Raw genomic sequence first — 19,734 nt, forward strand, 5'->3', positions numbered from 1 at the left:
CTAGGGTGGGAGATTTTAGTGAAGTTGGTGAAAAGTATGTAAAATAAGGCAGAGGGGTTGAGGTGAGGGTATGGGGGTACACTCTGGTCTTGGTCAAGGAGGGGCTGGTGGGAGGGACTGGAGGGGTGAGAAGACCTGCCCTATCTCTGCTCCCCTCCCTGACCTCACACTGGTCCTCCCCTTCTCCTCCCCCTGCTTGCTGGAGGCTCCCTGCCTTTCTGTTGAGGCTGTGAGATCAACAGTCCTGGCAGTGGCTCCCAGAGCTTCTGCTGCAAGGGACCAGTGAAGGGTTCCCCCACTCGCCCTCCCAAGAGTCCAGGGCTGCCAAGGGTTGCTTACCCCGCCTGAGACGCTTCCCTTATTGAAGTTAGGACTGTGCAGGTTCAGAGGTGTAGCAGCCAGCACAAGTCACCAGGCTCTCCAGGTAAGTAGCGGACCTCTGGGGAAGCTGGAGAAAGAGGTGGAGGATTTCTCTTCTGAGCTGCTCCATAGCCTAATGTGTGGCGGGCGAGCTTTCCAGGACTCTCTGCTCGGGACAGAGAAAATGCCAGATGACACTGGAGGTGTGTCCAGGCAGGAGAAGGCAGTATGTGGTGTGTGTGTGTGTGTGTGTGTGTGTGTGTGTGTGTGTGTGTTGCATGCACCAAGGTTCAGGGGATGTTAGTAGCTGAGAGGGCCTGCGAACTGTGGGACCCCATGAATCAGGTGGGCACAGCTGCTGATCAGGAGGTGTCTGGGCTTCAAGGAAGCTGGGCTGAGCTGTCCAGCTGCTCGTTTGGGGGAACCACTGTAGATTTTAAGTGCTGGGGCTGCAGTTGCTGAACTGGTACCAGGATATGGCAAAGGAAGCTGTTTCTCCCATCCTAGATGGGCTTCTTCAGCTAACTGTGCAGGAGTTACAGGGTCTGAGAACAAGGTCTGGGAAAGCACGGGGCTTTCGTAGGTGCTGAAACGGAACCCAGTAAAGACTCATGGGCTGGGAAGAGCTCGGAGCTTGCAGAGACCATCCCATAACTTGTTCTTGGCGAGGGCTGTGCGCCCATGACTCACGGTTCAGCGGGCCTACAGAGGCTGACTGATGTCCCCACAGGGCACAGGGCTGTGTCCTCATTCGGTCCCCCTTCCAGGCTCCCTGCTTCTGTGCGCCTGAATCTTCCCGCCCACTCCCCAATACACGTGACAGCCCTCGGGTGGGGCGGGCGGGGCCTCTTATCTCGCCTGGAAAGAATTTAGTGGCTTAGAAACAACTGGAAACGGAACCGAGGGGGGCTACTGGGAAGCGAGCGACCAGGAAACAGCCTTCGCTGCCGCCACCGCAGCCCCGCCCCTGCTTCCCGGATCTCAGCCCCTTCCCGCGCTCTCCCTGGCTGCTTCCAACCCCTGGAGACCTAGCACCTCCCTTAGTCAAACTTTCTTCCTCTCAAACCCTGAAACTCTGGTGCAGGACCAGAACCCATCTTCCTTTCAGTTACTGAGGGCCCAGAAATCCTTCTTTCAAATTTTCTATTTCTATGGCCCGTGTGCTTTCTCCCCAAAATAAGACGCACCGGGATCCCCCCAGCTCCTTCTCTCTGGAACCCTCTTCTCAACTTCTTTCAACCCAGTATCCGAGACTCCCCATTTTCTCATACCCCCACCTCTCATTGAGAGACTTTGCTGGGAGTGGAGAGGGCAGGAGAACCCGGGTATCACACTGGAGTAGAACCAGACCCTGTCTCCAGAACACCGTCCATAGACGCGGTCCTTTCCAGCCCGGGAGGACCCACGGTCCCCAGTGAGTAAAGTGTCAAAGTTGGCCCCACACTGAATACCAAAGGTGCTGAGTCACAGTTTGGGAAGATGCCCCCACCCTGCCAGTCCTCAAAGCATGGGAGGGTGCCAAGAGGGCGAGGCCAGCCCCCCAACATACTTCAGAGAGGCATAGACAGGGAGACACAAGAAACACCCACTTCTTTGTTTGCCCAGTGCCAAGAGAAGGGTCAAATTTTTCCAAGCGTTGGGAAGGGAAACAGGAGGGTGCTGACGGTGAAGGAGGATGGAGAAGGGCCTGGGAACGAGGCTCTGGGTCATGGTCTCCTGGGCTATACCCGTCTTCTAGACCCACCTCGGTGAAGCCGATGGGTTTCTGTGCTTTTTGCTGCTGCAGAGAGTCTGCTGTCCCCACGAGAGAGGAGAACCAAAGGCTCTGCTCGTAAGACAGAGCAAGTAGAAGCCCCCGGGTGAGGAGGGAACAGGAAGTGCATGCCCTCTGCCCCCTACTTGAAGAGAGCAGCTCCCTGTGCTGTCCACACCACAGCTCAGTTCTCAGCTGTCCTCCGTCTGGATGTAACCCACTTTCTTAGACACCCACCAGTGACCAGGCAAGGAACAGCCACGAAGGGGAATGGCGTGCCCAAGCGACTCATGCACCTGCAGAAATGCTGCCTCATTCCCCTTGCTGCGTGGATTCATGCACTTGTCCCCATGTCTGTGGACACATACGTGTGGTTGTATTCACATATGCGTGTGTGAGGGCACCCGTGCTTGGTGCAGGGGTGATTTTCTGGTCCCTAAGCACAAAGTAGTAGGAAGGGTAGGCCAGCACCTCCTCCCAGCAGTGGCTGTTCCCTTAGAGGGAAGCCCAGCCCAGTCTCTGGCTCTTTTGCCTGGGGCAGGCCCTTCACATGGGGACAGACGTCCCCTGCGTTTCCATCTCTTTATTTTACGTTAGACTTTGAGACAGCCCACACTGTTCTTAAGTCTGCTGTGTGGCTGAGCCTGCCCTTGGCCTGCTGACCCTTCAACTTCTGCCTCCCAAGTGCTGAGATGACAGGTGTGTGTCACCAACCTGGTTATGTGATTCTGGGGATAAAACTTAGAGCCCCCTATATCCTAGGAGGCACCCCAGCAGCTGAATGCTGTCCTTCTGTCTCTTGACTACCAGTCATGGAGTCTCTGAAAACACTCTTCTCTCTGACCCAGAGGAATGTAGGATGGGAGTCTGTTGGGAGAGGGGGAGTCACAGCCCTTCCTGGTCAGTCAACACATCCATCGTTCACTCCCTCCTGCCCTTTCGGCCCCTCTGTTCAGAGGACCTGGGCATCTGCCAACATGGCTCAACCCCCATCCCAGTTCAAGCCCACCCTGCCCCTTCCTGCTCCCTGTTCAAGCCCTCTCTCCTGCCCCATACCTTTCTTCTCAAACTGTCTCTCAAGTTGGCTCAGATAATTCCACAAGCACACCCACAGAAAAGAGCAAAGAACCTCTGAACCTAAACCCTATCACTTCCATTTTTTTCACACACACACACACACACACACACACACACACACACACACACACACACAATGCCTTGGCTTATGGCTCAGAGATGGAACATTCACCTAGCACATACAAGGCCCGGGGCTTGATCCTGGTACAACAAAAACCATTTAAAATATAAGTAGGCGTGTAAATAAATATCTCCAAGGGCCAGCAAGATGTCCCAGCAAGTGATGCCTGGGACCCACACAGTAAAAGGAGAGAACGGACTCACAGAAGTTATTCTTCAGTCACATATTGTCAGAGTGGGATGTGCATGTCCACATACAAAATAATTAGATGTAATAAAAATGCAAAAAGTAAAACTGTCTCCCTCCTCACGTCCGTGTCCCCCGGCTGACCTCTGACATGCTGACCTCTGACATGCTGACCCCAGGCTGGCGCTCTGACATTGAGCTCAATCCCCATCCCCTTTGGCTTTTATTTTGAGACCCAGTAGGAGACCGTGAATGTCATATACACAGTCATCGATATCACCGTACTTTTCCTGTATTTGCCCCATCTCTATCTTTCTCCTCAGCCCGTGGATTTTTGAGCTGGGATCTTACAGTGTAGCCCAGATTGGTTTTGGATTCTCGCATCTCCCACCCCAGCCTCCCAAGTCCTGAGATTACAAGTGTAATCTCCGAGCCCAGCACAAAAGGAAACATTTTTAGCACCCCAGAAATCCCACACTAATGCCTTTCCTGGACACCCTCTCCCAAGAACACTACACTCTCAGCTCAAAACCGCAAGTTTATTATCCTCTTTCTTCCAACTAATATTCCTTTACTTTCTTCTAAAAAAGGTGATATAGACTGTCCCAATGAAGCCCAGAGATCTGCCTGCACAGGTCCACACTACCCCGCCCGCTCAAACGTTCTTTAATAAATTACCCAGCACATATCTTTTCTGTCTAGCTTTCTTATTTGATTAAGAGATACCCATAGTATTGTACTTAATAGCACACGGACTGTAGTTCACGTAGTGCAAATGAGCCACAGTCAACTGAAGGAATCTGCTGATATGAGACGCCTCGGTAGTTTCCCACAGGGGTTGTCGTAGCCAGTTTTGTTATCTTATCCCAGGAGTCACTGTAAGCTCAACAGCTCTGCATATGTCCAATTTGATCCCATCATATATGTCCTGCCTGTTTCCCAAAAACGCTTGTACCGTCCAGTTCTTCTGGGGTCCTCCTTTCTTGGTTATTGACTTTTTTTCTTTATTTTTTAAGATTTACTTATTTATTATACATAAGTACACTATAGCTGTCTTCATTACAGATGGTTGTGAGCCACCATGTGGTTACTGGGATTTGAACTCAGGACCTCTGGAAGAGCAGCCAGTGCTCTTAACCGATGAACCATCCCTCCATCCCCTGGCTATTGACTCTCATGGCCCAACTACCATTCCTACTGGACTTCTAGCCCAGACACTGTCCGTGGTCCTGTTCTTGATTCTGGCCTTAAAGCTGCTAGTCCTGGAATTAAACTGGACTTTATAATCGTCACTAAAGTCAACAGATGTTTACAGAGCACAAAGCTGTGCTGGGTGGAGAACCAATAAGAACAGAAATGGTTGGTATAATGGAGCCGGAGAGGCAAGAAAGCAGCAGCCCCGCCCTTTCCCCACAAGACCACAGATCGTCACAGCACAAGCCAGAACTGTGTGAAGTGTGTCATGAATCCTGAGGGGCCCCAGCCTGGTCAAGAAGGCTTCTCTGGGTGAAATCAGATGGAGACCAGAAGGGTGAAGTGCAGAGGGGACCGGGGTTCAGTTTCCTGCACCCACATGGTGGCTCGTACGGAGGTCCCCAGCACCCAAACAGTGGGAGGAGAGATGGCTGCCATATTGGACACTGAATGCTTCAAAAGTGAAAGGTGGCCAGCTTTTTAACTTTTCGGAACGTTGAGTAACATGAAGGCACATATCCCCTAGATTTTTGTGGGAGACCACGGTAGGAGTCGTTTGGTCATTTGGAAGGTGGCGGAGAAGCCATTTGGAGTGGACTGCAGCAATCATGTAGAACGGGAAGATAGGGACAGAAAATGCAGGAAAGTGTGGTGGCTGGTGCACCGCTGTGACACCAGGCAAGGATTTGTTCTCAGGCACAGGGTTTGACTGTGTGTGGACTGTCCACACAATGCTTCCGCCTACTTCCAGCCTGTAGGGTCCGTAACTGTGATCCCTTCTTTCCTAAGAGCACCATTTAGCTCTGCCTGTTCGTGTGCCCACAGTAACATCACATTTCTTTTCACGTCTGACTTCCTTTGCTCAGCACATGCATGAAATCCATCCACGTTCTGTGTAGAAAAGAGGAAGGCTTTGTTGTTGTTGTTTTATAGTAGTCTGTCTCGGCCATCACTCTCGAGGTCTAGGCAGGCTTCAGTAAATGGAAATAAAGCCTGCGAACAGCCAGGAGTGTGTGGTGGTGTGAACACGTTATCCCAAAATGTGGGAGGCTGAGGCAGAAGATCAGAAATTTAAGATCAGCCCAGGCTATATAGTAAGAGTCATTTCAAAATGTCGATGAAAAAGGAAAGAGAAGAAGAAGAAGAAGGAGGAGGAGGAGGAGGAGGAGGAGGAGGAGGAGGAAGAAGAAGAAGAAGAAGAAGAAGAAGAAGAAGAAGAAGAAGAAGAAGAAGAAGAAGAAAAACAAGACAAAAACCAAACCAAACAAAACAAAAACAAAAAACAACTCAGTGGTTAGGATCGACTGTTGCCCTCGCAGAGAACTCGGATTTGCTTGTTGTTTGGTGAAAGATTTAGATTCACTTCTATGTAGTTGTGTTTGTGTGTGTGTGTGCACAGGAGTGTAGTTGATCCCCTTGAGCTGGAGTTACACGTGGTGGTGAGCTGCCCAGCCTAGATGCTGGGAGCCTGAATCAGATCCTCTGTAAGAGCGACACACACTCAGCCTCTGAGCTATCATTCCAGCCATAGGAGTTTTTATTTCAGATTTTATGTATGTATACGTTCAATGTGTCCACATATGCCCGGAGGCCGAGTTTGATGCTGGGGGTCTCCTTCTGTTTCTCTTATTCTCTGAGATACAGTTCCTGAGCCTGGAGCTCACACACTGGGATAGACTCGCTGCACTGTCTCCGGCCCCTGGGAAACCGCTTGCAGGCGTGCACGCAGCACCAGCTTTCACACAGAGGCTTTCACAAGCTCTGATGCTCACGACTACTTTACCAGTGGACACATCACCCCAGCCTCCACGTCAGATGTTCTCTCCTTCGTGGTTACCTAACACATCGTTTTCTCCCGGCCGTCGGACTGTCCTATTCTCTTCCTGATGTCATTTGATGACCAGATGTTTTCAATTCTTGAGCTAGACATGCAGACCGGGGGAGTCCTTACCCAGCACAGAGGAAGTCCGTCTGGGAGACAGATTATCAGCCCGCTATGCGAACCACTGCTTTCCCTTTTGCGTTTAGGACCACGGTCAGCCTCACAGACGTTTCTATGTTTGTCTATAAGGTAGAGACCAACTCTTTCCCCCTGGGTGGCTCCTCAGTCAATGCCACACTATTTACTTATTTCATTTAGTTACAGTTTTATTTTTTATGTGCAAAAGTGTTTTGGCTGCATGTATGTCTGTGCACCATTTGTGTGCAGTGCCTGCTGAGGTCAGAAGATGGCATCGAATCCTCTGGAACTGGGCTTATAGTGGGTTGTGAGCCATCATGTGGGTGCAGGGAACTGAACCCGGGTCCTCTACAAGAGCATTAAATGCTCTTAAGCCCCTAGCCATCCCTCCATCCCCACCCCTTTCATTTTAATTTCCGTCGTATTTTATTTGTTAATCAACGGACCACACACATACACAGGCCATTGTTTGAATCCCGGTCTCATTCCACCAAGTCCCCCAGACTGTAAGCCTCGGTATTTGACCGTTCTGAGAGTTGTTGAGCAACCGCTTTAGGCTTATCCTGACTGGCTTACAAATAAATGAGATTCAGACCATGGATATTTTATTTGGCTTTGACAATTCCTAGGATGAAGATGATGTCTTTATTCAGGAAGGCAGGTACAAGATAGAACGAGGCCTGTCATTGGACGAGAAGGAAGGGTGGGCGGGAACAAAGTTTTAGAGGAAAAGCAGGGCTAATGGGGAGGAGCTGGGCGCAACATGGCCGCAGATGTAAACATTGTTCTCTGCGCATCTCTGCATAGATATATTGTTATGAATATTTTTAAGGGATGGGCATGTACAGGATTTTGTGCTATCTGGATGGGAAAATAATTTATCAATTGGATCAGAGGTTACTGTGTGGTGTTTTCTTTCATATGGCGACTTAATTGAGTTCAAGAGAAGGTGCAGTGGCGGGCGTGGCGGGACGCAGCAAGCCACGGAATTGGGATGTGCAGGTAACAATCCGCCAAGGGTATTGTGAGTGAAAGCATCGTGGTAAGGTGCTACACTGGAGTGTCTCACGGACCACTCGGGTCAGAGAATACCCTGGGGGCCAGCGTGGAGCCACTGAGATAAATTAACACAAGTTTCTATGGCCCGACAGAGCCAGAACTATTGTGAGCGAGGCCATTCGGGTCATCGCGGAGTGGTACGTGCAGGAACCTGGTCACTTAGATTTTTAATATGCTTCGAAACACTAGGGGGTCACCCCATTCTACGGTTCTAACTGCTGGCCTGGCTACCTTCCTAGAGGCGCACCTCCAGATAATAGCTGTTTCTCCTGGAGATGAGCATCCTCCATCTCCCCTCATGGCAACTTCGGTCTCTCCTCTCTGGGTCTCATTTCCTTGTAAGCTAGTCGGGATAAGCTTACAGAGATGTGTGGATTTTAATGGAAGACATTCGAGCTCATAAAAAAATTAAAGCAATTAAAAAAATAAAAATGCAGCATGGGGGTGGTGCTGCACATCTTTAATCCCAGCACTTGGGAGGCAGAGGCAGGGCTCTGAGTTCAAGGCCAGCCTGGCCCACGGAGGGAGTTCCAGGGTTGCACAGTGAAACCCTATCTTGAAAAAACAAAACTAAACAAACAAATGAAAAAGTGGGGGAAGCATTGCATAGTGGAGTCTGTTGGTCATCCTGGCTGTGCAGATGTAGTGACAGGAGGGTCAAGTGTTCAAGGCCATGCTTGGCTACATAGTGGATGTGGGGTCAGCCTGAGTTACAGAAGACCTGCATTAAAAAAGAGGAGGGGGTGGAGGAAGAGAAGGAGAAGGGAGAGGAGGGGGAGAAAGAAGAGGAGGAGAAAGAGGAGAAAGAGGAGAAGGAAGAGGAGGAGGAGGAGGAGGAAGAGGAGGGAGAGGAGGAGGAAGAGGAAGAGGGGAAGAGGAGGAGGAGGAGGAAGAGGAGGGAGAGGAGAAGGAGGAGGGAGAACGCCTGCCCCTACAGGAGTCTGTTAGGCTGGGCACTGGGGAGCTGGTCCAGGTGTTTGGGCGAAGGCCTCAGCCTCTGCCAGACTCCCTTGGCAGAGATGTGTTGGCGCCAACTTTATCCAGCACTTTTCATGCTAAGTACACGAAGCAGAGCCAGGTCAGACGAGGTATCTGTTCTCACAGAATGCTAAATGCCCTGCAGAATGTGAGCAGGCCCCTGAGACAGGGAGGGTGGGGACATGAGGGCCGCCTTAGTTACGCCAGGTAAGGGCAGATTTGTAGGAGACCAGCTTCAAAAAGAGCATTCTGGAAAGGGGACAAAGCAGAGCAAACAGGAGACTGGTTCGGTTGGCATCGATGGGCAAGAGGGACCGGGTGACACAGGGAGGCCGGTGAGATGACATCAGAAAAGACACAGACCAGATGTGCCCAGAGAAGCCCACCCTCCTTTCCTTTTGGATTTTCAGCCGTGTGTGAGTTGGATTTGTTGCTAGTAGGTGTTCTGTTGATGTGCGCTGGAGATGTCCCCTTCCTGAGTCAGTTCTTACACCTGCTTCCCCCACTCCTCCCTGCAGCCTCCTGAACCATGGCAGCCCAGCGCACCCTATCTGTCCTGACTGTCCTGGTGCTCAGCTCAGCCAGAGCGGGCCCTTTCTCTCCTCGGTCCAATGTGACGCACCCAGCCCCGCGGCCCCCGCCCCAACCAGGAGGCCCTTCTTCTCAGCTGTATGAGCACACTGTGGAAGGAGGGGAGAAGCAGGTGGTTTTCACCCACCGGATTAACCTGCCCCCTTCAGCTGGCTGTGGCTGTCCCCCGGGCTCTGAACCCCCGGTGCCCGCTTCAGAGGTGCAGGCCCTGAGGGTCCGGCTGGAGATCCTGGAGGAACTGGTAAAAGGGCTTAAGGAACATTGCTCTGGAGCGTGCTGTCCCACGGCGGCCCAGGCTGGCACAGGTGAGCGGCTGATTGGGGTGGGGTAGGGTGGGGGCACAGAGGAGGAGAGAGAGGAGCTAAAATGACCCGAAAATCGGCTGTCCGAAGGATACTTACTGGGGTTGGGTCTCACTTCTTACTGCTCCAGGCCAGACGGACGTGCGTAGCCTCTGCAGCCTCCACGGTGTCTTTGACCTGAGCCGCTGTGCGTGTTCCTGTGAGCCTGGCTGGGGTGGACCCACCTGCTCAGACCCTACGGACACCAAGACGCCCACCTCATCCCCGCCCGCAGCCTCCAGGGCCTGTCCCGAAGACTGCAACGACCAGGGCCGCTGTGTCAGAGGACGCTGCGTGTGCTTCCCTGGCTACAGTGGCCCCAGCTGTGGCTGGCCCTCTTGCCCTGGAGACTGTCAGGGGCGCGGGCGCTGCGTGCAGGGTGTGTGCGTGTGTCGCGCGGGCTTCTCGGGCCCTGACTGCAGCCAGCGCTCCTGCCCTCGGAACTGCAACCAGAGAGGACGTTGCGAAGAAGGACGCTGCGTGTGTGACCCCGGCTACTCCGGTGACGACTGTGCAGTGCGGAGCTGTCCCCGGGGCTGCAGCCAGAGGGGCCGCTGCGAGGACGGCCGCTGCGTGTGCAACCCTGGCTACTCTGGCGAGGACTGTGGGGTGCGGACCTGTTCCCGGGGCTGCAGCCAGAGGGGCCGCTGCGAGGACGGCCGCTGCGTGTGCGATCCCGGCTATGGCGGCGAAGACTGCGGCGTGAGAAACTGCCCATGGGACTGTGGCGACGGAGGGCGCTGCGTGGACGGCCGCTGCGTGTGCTGGCCCGGGTACTCGGGCGACGACTGCAGCACGCGGACGTGCCCGCGCGACTGCCGTGGCCGAGGCCGCTGCGAGGACGGGGAATGTATCTGTGACCCAGGCTACAGTGGCGACGACTGCGGTGTGCGGAGCTGCCCTGGGGACTGCAACCAAAGGGGCCACTGTGAGGACGGCCGCTGCGTGTGCTGGCCCGGGTATACCGGAGCCGACTGCAGCACGCGCGCCTGCCCACGGGACTGCAGGGGCCGCGGGCGCTGCGAGGACGGCGTGTGCGTGTGCCACGCGGGCTACAGCGGCGAGGACTGCGGGGTGCGCAGCTGCCCCGGGGACTGTCGCGGCCGTGGGAGCTGCGAGAGCGGCCGCTGCGTGTGCTGGCCCGGGTACACAGGCCGAGACTGTGGCACGCGTGCCTGCCCCGGTGACTGTCGTGGGCGCGGGCGCTGCGTGGACGGTCGTTGCGTGTGCAACCCGGGCTTTACTGGCGAGGACTGCGGGAGCCGTCGGTGCCCTGGGGACTGTCGCGGACATGGCCACTGCGAGGACGGCGTGTGCGTGTGCACCGTGGGCTACTCGGGCGAAGACTGCAGCGTACGCAGCTGTCCCAACGGCTGCAGAGGCCGCGGCCAGTGCCTGGACGGGCTCTGCGTGTGCGACGAAGGCTACTCGGGTGAGGACTGTGGCGTAAGACGGTGTCCGCGCGACTGCAGCCAGCACGGCGTGTGCCAGGATGGCTTGTGCGTGTGCCACGCGGGCTACACTGGCGAAGACTGCAGCACTCGCACCTGCCCGGCCGACTGTCACCGGCGTGGCCGCTGTGAGGACGGGCGCTGTGTGTGCAACCCAGGCTACACCGGGCCCTCGTGTGCCACCCGCACCTGCCCAGCTGACTGTCGTGGCCGTGGGCGCTGTGTGCAGGGAGTGTGCGTGTGCTACGCTGGGTACAGCGGTGAGGACTGTGGACAGGAAGAGCCTCCTGCCAGTGCCTGCCCTGGGGGCTGTGGGCCGCGGGAACTGTGCCGAGACGGACAATGTGTGTGTGTTGAGGGCTTTCGAGGTCCAGACTGTGCCATCCAGACGTGTCCGGGTGACTGCCGCGGCAGGGGAGAGTGTATCCAGGGCAGATGCGTCTGCCAAGATGGCTACGCTGGGGACGACTGCGGAGAAGGTGAGCCAGGCGCCTTCTCCAATGCGCTAGGGCAGGAACAGGGCTTCTGCTCGTGGGAGCCTGAGGTCTAGGGACCTAGAGGAAGATTGGAGGGAGTTGTTCCCTGTACATGGAGGGAGGGGTCAGTCAGAAGGACCCCAGCACATGCCAGTGGGAAGTCTGACCTTTAGAACTCCTTGAAGGTTTTATGATCAGTACATGGGGAAATGGAGGGACCTGCATCTGGTCAGTGGGTATGGCCCTGAGTGATGGGGGTGGGGGCTTGGGGGGAGCCATGTGGGGGGGAGGTCCTAGCTAATCATACTGTCCTGTTCCATTCTGTGCAGAGATACCAGCCATCCAGAACATGAGGATGCATCTTCTAGAGGAGACGACAGTCCGGACAGAGTGGACGCGGGCTCCTGGTCCTGTGGATGCCTATGAAATCCAGTTTATCCCCGTGGTAAGGCAAGACGGGCAGCACTGGGGGGAGTGGGGGGAGGGCTCGCCTCATGCAAGAAGTCACACTCATGAGACTCCAGATGACTGGTACCTGAGTGTGCTCCAAATGTCCTCTTAGCCTGCCCCAGCCTGGCACAGAGGCCTCAACGTTGGTCTGTGGCAACCAGGGAATTGATGGTAATGGTGGGCTCACTACTCCTGGCTGTTCAGTGTGTGGCAGCCATTGTTAGGGGTTTTTTCCCCTTCATTTTAGATTTATTTATTTCATGTATATGAACACACTGTCCCTGTGTTCAGACACACCAGAAGAGGGCGTCAGATCTCATTACAGATGGCTGTGAGCCACCATGTGGTTGCTGGGAATTGAACTCAGGACCTCTGGAAGAGCAGTCAGTGCTCTAACCATTGAGCCGTCTCTCCAGCCCTGCTGTTAGTTTTTGTTGCTGAGTCTGTCAGTCCCCATTCCTCACCCATAGATTTGCCTTGGTGGGACACCACACGGGGTACATGGTGCTGCCCTTGCTTCCTGTGCTCAGGGTGCTCAGCCACCACCGCATTCTCAGGACCCCCCACCCCATGCTTTGTTCTCAGACTCTCTACTGACCTATGCCTGCCTTTCCGTATATGCTCCCAAGGAGAGCTACTGGCCGACTGTGGACCCACAGCATTTTCTCAGCTTCTACTTATTAACCTGCACTCAACACACACACTCTGTGGTTTTTATCATGTTCGTTTGAAGTCCAAAACAAAAACATTTAGAAATGATAGATTAGCACACCCTTAATCCCAGAGACAGAGGCAGGTGGATCTTTGAGTTTGAGGGCAGCCTGGTCTACATAGGACGAGCCAGGGCTATGCAAAGAAACTCTGTCTCAAAAACAAACACCCCAAACAAATAAAAAAGAAAAAAAATATAGATAAGCAAAAAGGAAGGAGAGAAAGGAAGGCGGGAGGGATCTTGCTCTCCCCCTTTTTCCCTCCTCTCCCCATTCCCTTCCCCCTCTCTCTCCACCTGCTCATGGCCGGCCTCTACTTCTCTACTTTTCTTCTTCTCTCTCTGCCTACTACCCTCTTAACTCCCCCCATGACCTAACCCTAAATAAACTCCAGTCTGTACAAAAAAAAGGGGGGGGGAAGGGAGGGAAAGAAATAGGGAAGGGAAAAAGAGAGGGAAGGAAGGAGGTAGAAAGGGAGGGAGGAAGAGAAGGAGGGAAGAGAGAAAGAGGAAGGGAGGGAGGAGAGGAAGGCGGCCTCAGCAGTCAGCCCAGCTATTCCTTTAGTCTATATATAGGCTTTGCCCAGGCTCTGTTCAATGTTATCATTCTTGGTTTAGGCCAAGCTGTCTGGACCATAGCAATAACTCTGAGTCTGTGCACTTGCTTTCCCAGCCCCCGTTTCTCCCAGCACAATTCCTCTGCCTCTAACTTGCTCCTTTGAGAGCTCAGTGAGGATGAGGATGAAACTGTGACCTCTCCCTGGGGACCGCCCAGACACAGTCTGGCATTGCCTGTCCTTTCTCCCACTTCTCAGTCATCGTCTTTCCCAAGTCGTCCCGCAAACGCTGGGCAAGACCATACTAGTGTCCCCAGATGGGACTCCAGACAGACACACTCCCTAGCCCTAGGTCCTCAGTGCTGGGGCAGAGAGGAAAGTGCCAAGGTGTTGGCTGCCATCCTTACCTCACGGAAGGTCCCTCGGGAAGGTCTGCAGCTGTATTCCAAACTCCAGTCCCTATTTGGTGGCACAACCAAGATACCCCCCCTTCTCCTGTTTAAATTTCTTATACAAAAATAATTTAATCGGGAGGCAAGGGTTTGGCGAGTGGAGAAGAGAAAGTTGGCGCTGGCCCCGAGACAGGAAAACAAGCGCGCTGACACTTTATGTGTTCTTCCACTCTGGGGTAAGCACGAACTTTATTTACACAGCTCTAATCTGGAGGGTGGGACTTTCAGAAGAATTTTCCTATGAGCCTTCAGGGGAAGGAGAAATAAAATAAACAGTTGAGATAAGAGAAACCCTCAGGCCCAGTTGTCTCCTAATACACACAACCCCATGTTTGGGTGTTGTCGAGAGGTGTGGCGGCTTTTGCCTCGGCTCCAAACTGGGTGGGGTATGTTGTTCTGCACCGGGCTACACCCCACCCCCACCGCACCCCCAAGCGCCCTCACTCAGCCCTTCACCTCTGCTCTGCAATGAGACCCTTCCAGGTCTAGTGTGACGCTGTGTGTTTGACACTCAGCCCATGTTCAGTCCTCAGTCCTGTTAGGACCTGTGGTGACTCTCTGTTGGGCCTGAGGCTTCCAATATGGAGCCTATTCCTCTTTATCGTCCTCTGCCTTCATCCTCTAAGCCCATGGCTTCCTTGTTCCTACCAGCTTCCCTCCCTCACCCCCAAACACCTCTCTCTCAGAACAGACTCTGCTATTCCTGGCCAAGTGCACACTTTTCAGAACTCAGGACTAGCTCTCCCCTCCTGTGTGTGGGGATTGTACAGTGACTTGGTGGCTCTCAAATGCTTTCTCCACCTCAAGATCTGAGTGAAGGCGGTGGTGGGTAGGAACCCATTGGAACAAAAATTTATGCTGATGGCCTCAAGCTCCAACTCCCCATCTCTCTTCTACAAGATATGAGAGAGTCTGTGACCCGAGGGACCTGAACACTGAAACAGAGACCCTTGGGTGTTCCTTTTCGGCGTGTTCTCTGCAGCCTGGAAAAGGGCTGTACCGAGTGCTCACCAGAACACAGACCTGGTCCTTGAAGGACTTTTTCTTGGGTCTCCTGTGAGAGGGAAGATGAAAACGAGGTCATTGCTGGGAACCATCCAAGCTGGACTTTGCCTGCGGGACCATGAGGCTAATACTGAGAATCAAGTCAAAGGTTGCCATATAATCAGTGAGGAGACCAGACTTTACCAGGGAGCAGTGCTGGCCACCAGCATCTAGCCAGAGTGCCTGCTTCACACCGGCATGATGGGGCTGGGCAGTGTGGGTGAGGCTGGCACAGGCACTTCCAAGGCTCTGTTGTGGCAGGAACCAAAAAACTCGGGATGAGTTTGTCGAGGGGAAAGATCGACACTTCGTGGTCATGTAATAGGAGAGACAGATTAGGAGTGAAGGTCAGGCAGGTTCCAGGAGATGGGAGGGTGTCATGGGTGCCGGGTGAAGGCCTGCCCAAGGCCCTGCAGAGAGGACAGGATTCTCAGTACCCAGGGCAACTTTTCCACCAAGAAAACAGAGACAGAGCTTCAGTTCATCCTCACCCAAAAATCTCCACGTGGCTTCTCATCTGGTTTTATACTTTGGTATTTACTATGCTTTCTTGGTTTAGGACAGTGCCTTTCAAATTTTCCAATCCCATCTGGCCGAATGGAGGTGTCCCTAACCGTGGCCAACATAGCTAAGCGGTACAGAGCGTCCTCAGCAGATGACCTTGCTGAGCAGCCCCCAGGGTTGTTAGAATGCTCGCAGGCATCCAGCACCCCAACCACCACCTCCCCAGCAGCTGGACCTCTAGAGCCTGCAGGGCCATTCTACACAATCTCATAACTGTAAACACCCTGGAGGAGTTCTCACGGGCATTTACCACACTTCGAGACTGGGAGAGAGAGGTCTCCATTTGGCTCTAGGTTATGCCCAACCCAGGGACAGGAATGGTTTCTTATTATTTGAAGCTCCAACACCTGGCACAGTGCCAGGTGTAACAGCTTCAGGAAATGTACTAATGGATCGTTGAGCAGGTGAGCCTTGGTTTAAGGCCGCCGAAGAGACAAGAAAAATGTCTAAGGGGACATCCAAGTCACACACAGGCAGCCCTGGTCTCACTGGAAGAGCCAGCTAAGCAGGCACAGGAAAAGTGAGGATGCAAGGGCATCTCTGCTGTCCCTCATTTGCTCTGAAGGACATGTTTAGGTATCTGGGGCCACCAAGGAAACCAGAGGGACCCTTCAGGTGAGTTCTGGCAAATGAACAGGGGTTTCCTGTGAGAGGAGAGGCTGGGGACACACTGCAGCTCTCTCTCTCTCTCTCTCTCTGGTTTCTTATATTTTGAAAGGTTTATTTCTCCGGTGTGGTGGCACACGCCTGTAAACCCAGAACTTGGGAAGCAGAGGCAGAGGCAGGCAGATGTCTGAGTTCAGGGCCAGCCTGGTCTACAGAGTGAGCTCCAGGACAGCCAGGGCTACACAGAGAGACACTGTTGCAAAAAAATAAAAATTATTTATTTTGCCTGTGTACAAATGTGTACGCACATGTGCATCTAGGTGTCCAGTGAGGCCAGAAAAGGGCATCAGATCCCCTGGTGCTAGAGTTAAAGACAATTGTGAGCAACCTCCTGTGGATGCTGGGAACTCAACTCTGTTGGTGGTAGTAGTAGCAGCTGCTGCTCCTCCTCCTCATGCTCCTCCTCCCCTGCTCCTCCTCCCCCTGCTCCTCCTCCTCCCCCTGCTCCTCCTCCTCCTCCTGCTCCTCCTCCTGCTCCTCTTCCCCTGCTCCTCCTCCCCCTGCTCCTCCTCCTCCTCCTGCTCCTTCTCCTCCTCCTCCTACTCCTCCTCCTCCTGCTCCTCCTCCTCCTCCTCCTGCTCCTCCTGCTTCTGCTCTTCCTCCCCCTGCTGCTCCTCCTCCTCCTCCTGCTCCTCCTCTTCCTGCTCCTCCTCCTCCTGCTCCTCCTCCCCCTGCTCCTGCTCCTATTCTGTTTTTGCTTCATTTTTCAAGATAGGATTTCTCGGTGTAGCCCTGGCTGTCCTGGAACTCACTCTGTAGACCAGGCTGACCTCAAACCCATAGAGAGCTACCTGCCTCTACACGGTGTGTCTGTGTGTGTGTGGGGGGGGTACGTGCATGTGAGGACAGGTGTTCAAGGAATCCTGTGGTGCGAAGCTAAGGTAACACATGGTTACAAGGTTCTAGCTGTCTTGGCTCCCCTGCTTGTGGGTCATGTCCCACATGGTCCAATGTTGACACCTTTTGTAATTGTTAAGGAAGAGACTGGGGAGTAAGAACCGAGTGCCCAGCTCTGACGCATCTGCCACTCTCTCGCAGACGGAGGGTGGGAGTCCACCGTTCACAGCCCGGGTGCCCAGCTCTGCCTCCGCCTATGATCAGCGAGGACTGGCGCCTGGTCAGGACTACCAGGTCACTGTCCGTGCTCTCCGAGGGACCAGCTGGGGTCCTCCTGCCTCTAAGACCATCACTACCAGTGAGAGCGGGGGCTGGGGGGGAGTTTTCTGGATTTGACAGGCGCTGGAATCGGCTTGGGGCAGAGCAAAGAGGATTCACTACTGACCCCTCTTCTGTCTGACCCCACTAGTGATCGATGGTCCTCAGGACCTCCGAGTGGTAGCTGTGACCCCGACCACACTGGATCTTAGCTGGTTGCGCCCCCAGGCTGAGGTGGATCGATTTGTGGTGTCCTACGTTAGTGCTGGCAACCAGAGGGTGCGACTGGAAGTCCCCCCTGAGGCAGACAGGACCCAGCTAACCGACCTGATGCCTGGCGTGGAGTATGTGGTGACTGTCACTGCGGAAAGAGGCCACGCTGTCAGCTACCCAGCTTCCATCAGGGCGAACACAGGTACGGTGGTTCTGGCATTCTGGGTGTTAGGGAAAAGCCTGGTTTCTGAGACTGGGGGTCCTTTCCTTGGGCACCCAGGCTGGAGGAGGGTCAGAGATGGCTGTGGCAATCCCAGAACACCTGCTACAGCCTTGCTCTGTTCTGAAGGCACCCCCGGAGACAGCCTGTAGGTACTCGGGGTCCTGTAGAAAGCTTGCAGGTTAGACTGTGGGAGGGACCGCCCCCTGGGAGGGAAGCAGTGTACAGAAGAGGCTGTGATCCACCCAGGGGGCAGTGGCTCTTATCCTAACTTAGATACTCAGTGGGAAGTTCGATGTGGGTACCAGAGGAAGTCATAGTCATGGTCCTGCTGACTTTTGGGCTGGGGTTGCCTGGGCTTGGGTCTCAGCAGTCATTTCCCACCAACACTCAAGGCTTCTTAACAGACACCCAGATGGATCTTTCTTGGCTTTTCCTGGGACGAGGCGACACCCTCTTCGGAGTAGCTCACATTTTATCCCCCTTTCCTGTTCTCTCCGTCAGATACACGCCCTGCCTGCTGGCTTTTTTTTTTTTTTTTTTTTTTTTTTTCTTTCTAGGGTACCAACAATGGCAGGCTTGGAAAGCAAAGGAGTGGGTGGGGCTTGGGGACACTAATTTTTCTTTCTAGGTGGGACTGAGGCTCAGGGAAGAGGCCTCGCCCAGGTTGGGGGAACAGAGCGGTGCGGTGGGGGAACCTGACACTGACCTGCTGTCCCCTCCCCCTTTCTCGCTTGGCAGCACCAGGCCACTACAGTTACCCGGAGGTGCACCCCCCAGCCCCGCCCCCCTACCCCCGTCCCCGGCCTCCGCGGCCCTCTCGGCCCTTCCTGCCCCCAGAGGGGGGCGAGAAGGAGTGGCATCTCCGGCCGAGCCTGCCCCAGCCTCCCCGACGGCCATGGGGTAACCTGACGGCTGAACTGGGTCGCTTCCGCGGCACAGTACAGGACCTGGAGCGTCACTTGCGAGCCCACGGCTATCCACTGCGCGCCAACCAGACTTACGCGTCGGTGGCGCGCCACATCCATGAGTTCCTGAAGCGCCATCAAACAGCGGGTGCCCCAGCATCCCAGCCACGTCACCCCCACCCCACCACTAGTCCCACACAGAGCACCAGGAAGCGAGACTCGGACCAGGGTGCCGAGGGCCCAGCATCGGATGGTGTACACCCGGTGACTGCAGCGCGCCACCCGAAACCCGAGGTGCTGGGCAGTGCAGCTGACGGCTCGCTGATTGTGTCCCTGGACGGGCTCCGGGGTCAGTTCGAGCGCGTGGTGTTGCGCTGGCGGCCGCTGCCACCAGCCAAGGGCCCCAGCGGGGAGCTGACTGTGGATGGTTCGGAACGCACTGTCCGCCTGCCCAACCTCAGGCCGGGCACTACCTACCACGTGGAGGTCCATGGGGTACGGGCAGGGCAGACTTCCAAGTCCTACGCCTTCATCACCACCACCACCACCACCACAGGTAGTGTGGGCTGGGGCCCTGGACTGCCCACCCCCCTGTTCAGCGTCACCTCCTTTCAGAATTGTACCTGCTTATTCCTGCTACCTCACTGCTTAGACCCCCACCCCTCACCATGCCCTTTCACCTCCCAGCCTACCTGGCCCCAGGCTACAGGATACTACCAGAGAAGGCTGTTCTACACTGTCACAAAAAAAAAAAAACACACCCCATCCCAGGGTCCCGGCATCTTCCTGAGGACAACCAAAGCCAAACAGACCCAGTTTGTGTAGTCCACTGGCTCACACCTGGGTTCCCGAGCTCTTTGGCCATGCCTACTCTTGCCAAGCAAGGCCAATGTCATGACATAGTGACACAAAATTATCTGTAAAGTTCAGACTCAAGAACCTTGCACTTGAGAGAGTTTTTTTTTTTTTTTTTCCCTAATTGGAAAAAAAAAAAAAAAAAAAAAAAAAAAAAACCCACAACCAAACAAACAGACTAAACCCACAAAAGCACCATCTCACAATGTTTGGAGGAAGTTTCGAGTTTTGCGTACAGCTGCGCCTGCAGTTTGGACACCTCCCATGCAGACCGTGGAGGCTGCTGTGGCTGCTGCAGTTTCGGAGGGTGGGATTGAAACCAGAGACTCCCTCTGACTCACTGCGGCCAGGGTGCCTAATGCCTGTGGTCTGTGGTTGTTTCCCACAAGCTGAC

General features: G+C 54.4%; 1 protein-coding gene across 4 annotated transcripts in view; it reads left to right on the forward strand.

Annotated features, from left to right (window-relative positions):
- The first annotated feature begins 262 nt into the window (after window positions 1-262).
- The window catches only part of TNXB (tenascin XB), a 57,215-nt gene continuing 37,743 nt past the window's right edge, over window positions 263-19,734 (forward strand). For 2 of the 4 annotated variants that reach the window (XM_080937951.1, XM_080937952.1), the window contains exons 1-7: window positions 263-424; window positions 9,207-9,584; window positions 9,712-11,550; window positions 11,877-11,992; window positions 17,028-17,184; window positions 17,296-17,559; window positions 18,319-19,041. In XM_080937951.1, the coding sequence (XP_080794077.1) occupies window positions 9,218-9,584; window positions 9,712-11,550; window positions 11,877-11,992; window positions 17,028-17,184; window positions 17,296-17,559; window positions 18,319-19,041 (3,466 nt within the window). In that variant the 5' untranslated portion in view covers window positions 263-424; window positions 9,207-9,217. The remainder of the gene's footprint in view (window positions 425-9,206; window positions 9,585-9,711; window positions 11,551-11,876; window positions 11,993-17,027; window positions 17,185-17,295; window positions 17,560-18,318; window positions 19,042-19,734) is intronic. The other 2 variants (XM_080937953.1, XM_080937954.1) reach the window with 1 other exon arrangement.

Source organism: Micromys minutus (genome assembly GCF_963924665.1).
Source record: "Micromys minutus genome assembly, chromosome: 25".
In the NCBI taxonomy this organism is placed as follows: Eukaryota; Metazoa; Chordata; class Mammalia; order Rodentia; family Muridae; genus Micromys; species Micromys minutus.